General features: G+C 60.4%; 1 protein-coding gene across 1 annotated transcript in view; it reads left to right on the top strand.

The window, feature by feature from the left end:
- The first annotated feature begins 76 nt into the window (after positions 1 to 76).
- LOC104997009 (cholesterol 24-hydroxylase) overlaps positions 77 to 2,336 on the top strand; it is a 38,148-nt gene continuing 35,888 nt past the window's right edge. Inside the window, exon 1 of the mRNA XM_010851427.1 lies at positions 77 to 183. Within this exon, the coding sequence (XP_010849729.1) occupies positions 77 to 183 (107 nt within the window). The remainder of the gene's footprint in view (positions 184 to 2,336) is intronic.

The following is a 2,336-nucleotide window of genomic DNA, read 5'->3' as shown; positions in this document are numbered from 1 at the left end:
GGGATGGAGGGAGGGGCCGGGGAGTGGAAGGCTCGCGAATCAGCTGGACCATGGCCTGAGAAATGCTACCCAAAGGATGTGGACTGGTGGCCTGGCAGTCAGAGTTGTGGAGGAGAACCTGAAGGCGTCTAGTGGGGACAAGGGAGGTCATCAGATGGGTGGGTCCAGGGCGACCCGTGGGCGGTGAGAGTCAGGCTGCCCTGGGGAGGGCAGGCAGGGGGCACTAGGTGACTTCAGGGAGAAGCCTCCCAGGCCCAGCCAGTCCAGGCATCACGGTTGCTGGTGAGGCTTCAGGTCTCTCCACTTTCAAGCCTGTGCCAGGGCCACCTGTCTCATCTCCATCCCCCTACCCCAGCCCCTCAGTGAAATCCCAGGGAACCTTCCGCTTCCTCCGGCCCTACTCCAGGGGCTGGCCAGGCTATGGACCCAGCGAGACTACTGATGCTCTGTCACCCAGGGCTGTGCCAACAGCGTGACTGTTTACAAACCCTCCTTCCCGCCTCTTTTCTCTGACTGGAAGCTGGGGGTGGGGTGGGAGAAGGGGCCCCGGCCTGCAGTTGCCCTCCTGCTCACAGCTGGAAGTTCCTTTGCCCACGGATGGCCCCAGCCTGGGCTCATGCTAGGCCTGTCCAGGGGTATCAGTGTGGCTGGGTTCAGCCTCTGATGGGGGCCAGGGAAGAGAAGCAGAAGGGTGGTCACTGGGCAGTGACGACGGATATGGCCCATGTCCGGGAGGGGGTTGCTGAGAGGGCTCCAGGTGGGGCATCCCAACCCAACCTGGGTGTTGTCCTGAGAGTGCAGCTGGCACTGGGTGGCGTGCTTGGCAGAAAAAATGGTGCAGGCAGAAGCCTGTCAGGGTCTCCCAGCTGCTCGATGAAGCTCATTGTGGCGTATGAGGCTGCAGAGAAAAGCTTTAAGGGTTCTGGCCCGGAGAATCCCATGGCCAGAGGAGCCTGGCAAGCGACACAGCCCATGGGGTCGCAACAGTCGGACACGACTTAGCGACTGAACCACAACCACCACCACCCTCTCCAACTCCCCTACCTCTGCCCTAAGTGGGGATGGCGAGGCCCCCAAACCCCTGTGGCTCCTCTAACCCTGTTGAGCCCCACCTGGAAACCACAATTAACCCCCCACGGGGTGTGGCTTCTTCATAAGAACGTGCAGCACGCCTGAACTCATTCAATCCTCAAAACAGCCCTCGTCCTCCCCATTTACAGATGGGGAAACTGAGGGTCACAGAACTTCAATATCTTAGTTGAGATATCACCCTGCCAGGGAGAGGGAGGCCAGATTTGAACATGAGCTGATTAGCCCTAATACCTGCCAGCACCTGAACCACTGAAGCCCCTGGCTATACCCACAGAAAGTCTCAGCTTGGCCCAGGGTCCCCCTGCCCCCTACTGCGGGCTGCCAGGCTCTCCAGGAAGTAACTGATGGAGACCCCTGTGGGTCTCCACGGGCAAGCAGGTGGCCCATGGGGACCATCCAAGCCGAACTCCTCACTGGGCAGCTGGGGGAGTGACCCTGGGAGGCTGAGTGTCCGAGGCCTTTGTTCAGATGGGGCTGACCTAAGGCTGGAGTCCAGGGGAGGCAGGGTGGCCCCCAGGACCCTCAGAGAAGGCAGCTCCATGGCCCTGCCCGGCGAGAGGCCAGACCTGTTGGTCCCTCTGGCCTGAAGCAGGGGATGGGTTGCAGCAGCCTCTGCCTCCTCATCCAGGGGTTCCTCCATGCTCCTCCCTGACCCTCCCCACCCCACAGAGCTCCCCTCTAAGTTCACAGCCTGGAGGACATGAGCCTATAAGGCGGGGTCTGGGAGGTGGGCACCTCTCACTGACCTCAGCACCTGCAGCCTGTGCCACCATCTGTGGCCCTGGCACTTCCCGCACATGGTGAGCTGGAGTGGCCCAGCCCCCTGCTAGGCCCTGAGTGACGCTCCTGTTTGTGGGGGTAAGCGGGAGAGGTCCCAGGCCCCATCGCTCCTCTGGGCAGTGCTGGCCTTAGCCGTCAGTCCTCCAGGCAGAGTGCTCCTCCTCCCCAACCTGAAGACCCATCACCCGCTCAGGCTCTGAATGAGGCTGAGGCTGCAGCCTGACTCCTGAGAAGGAGGCTCACAGACTCATTGCTCTTTCGTTAGTAGTAACAAGGGCAGGTAGCTGACATTGGCTGAACACTTACTGTGCCAGGTGCTGTCCTAAAGGTTTTACATATTAGTCACTCTTCAATCCTTTTATTAACCCTAGGAGGAAGGTGCTGTGGTCACCTTCCCACCCATTTTACAGATGTGGAAGCTGAGGCCCCGGGGCCTGAGTTACTTGCCCAATGTCACATAGCTA

This window comes from Bison bison, unplaced genomic scaffold, assembly GCF_000754665.1.
Source record: "Bison bison bison isolate TAMUID 2011002044 unplaced genomic scaffold, Bison_UMD1.0 scf7180017864302, whole genome shotgun sequence".
Taxonomy (NCBI): Eukaryota; Metazoa; Chordata; class Mammalia; order Artiodactyla; family Bovidae; genus Bison; species Bison bison.
This window is presented reverse-complemented; position numbering and strand designations above follow the sequence as displayed.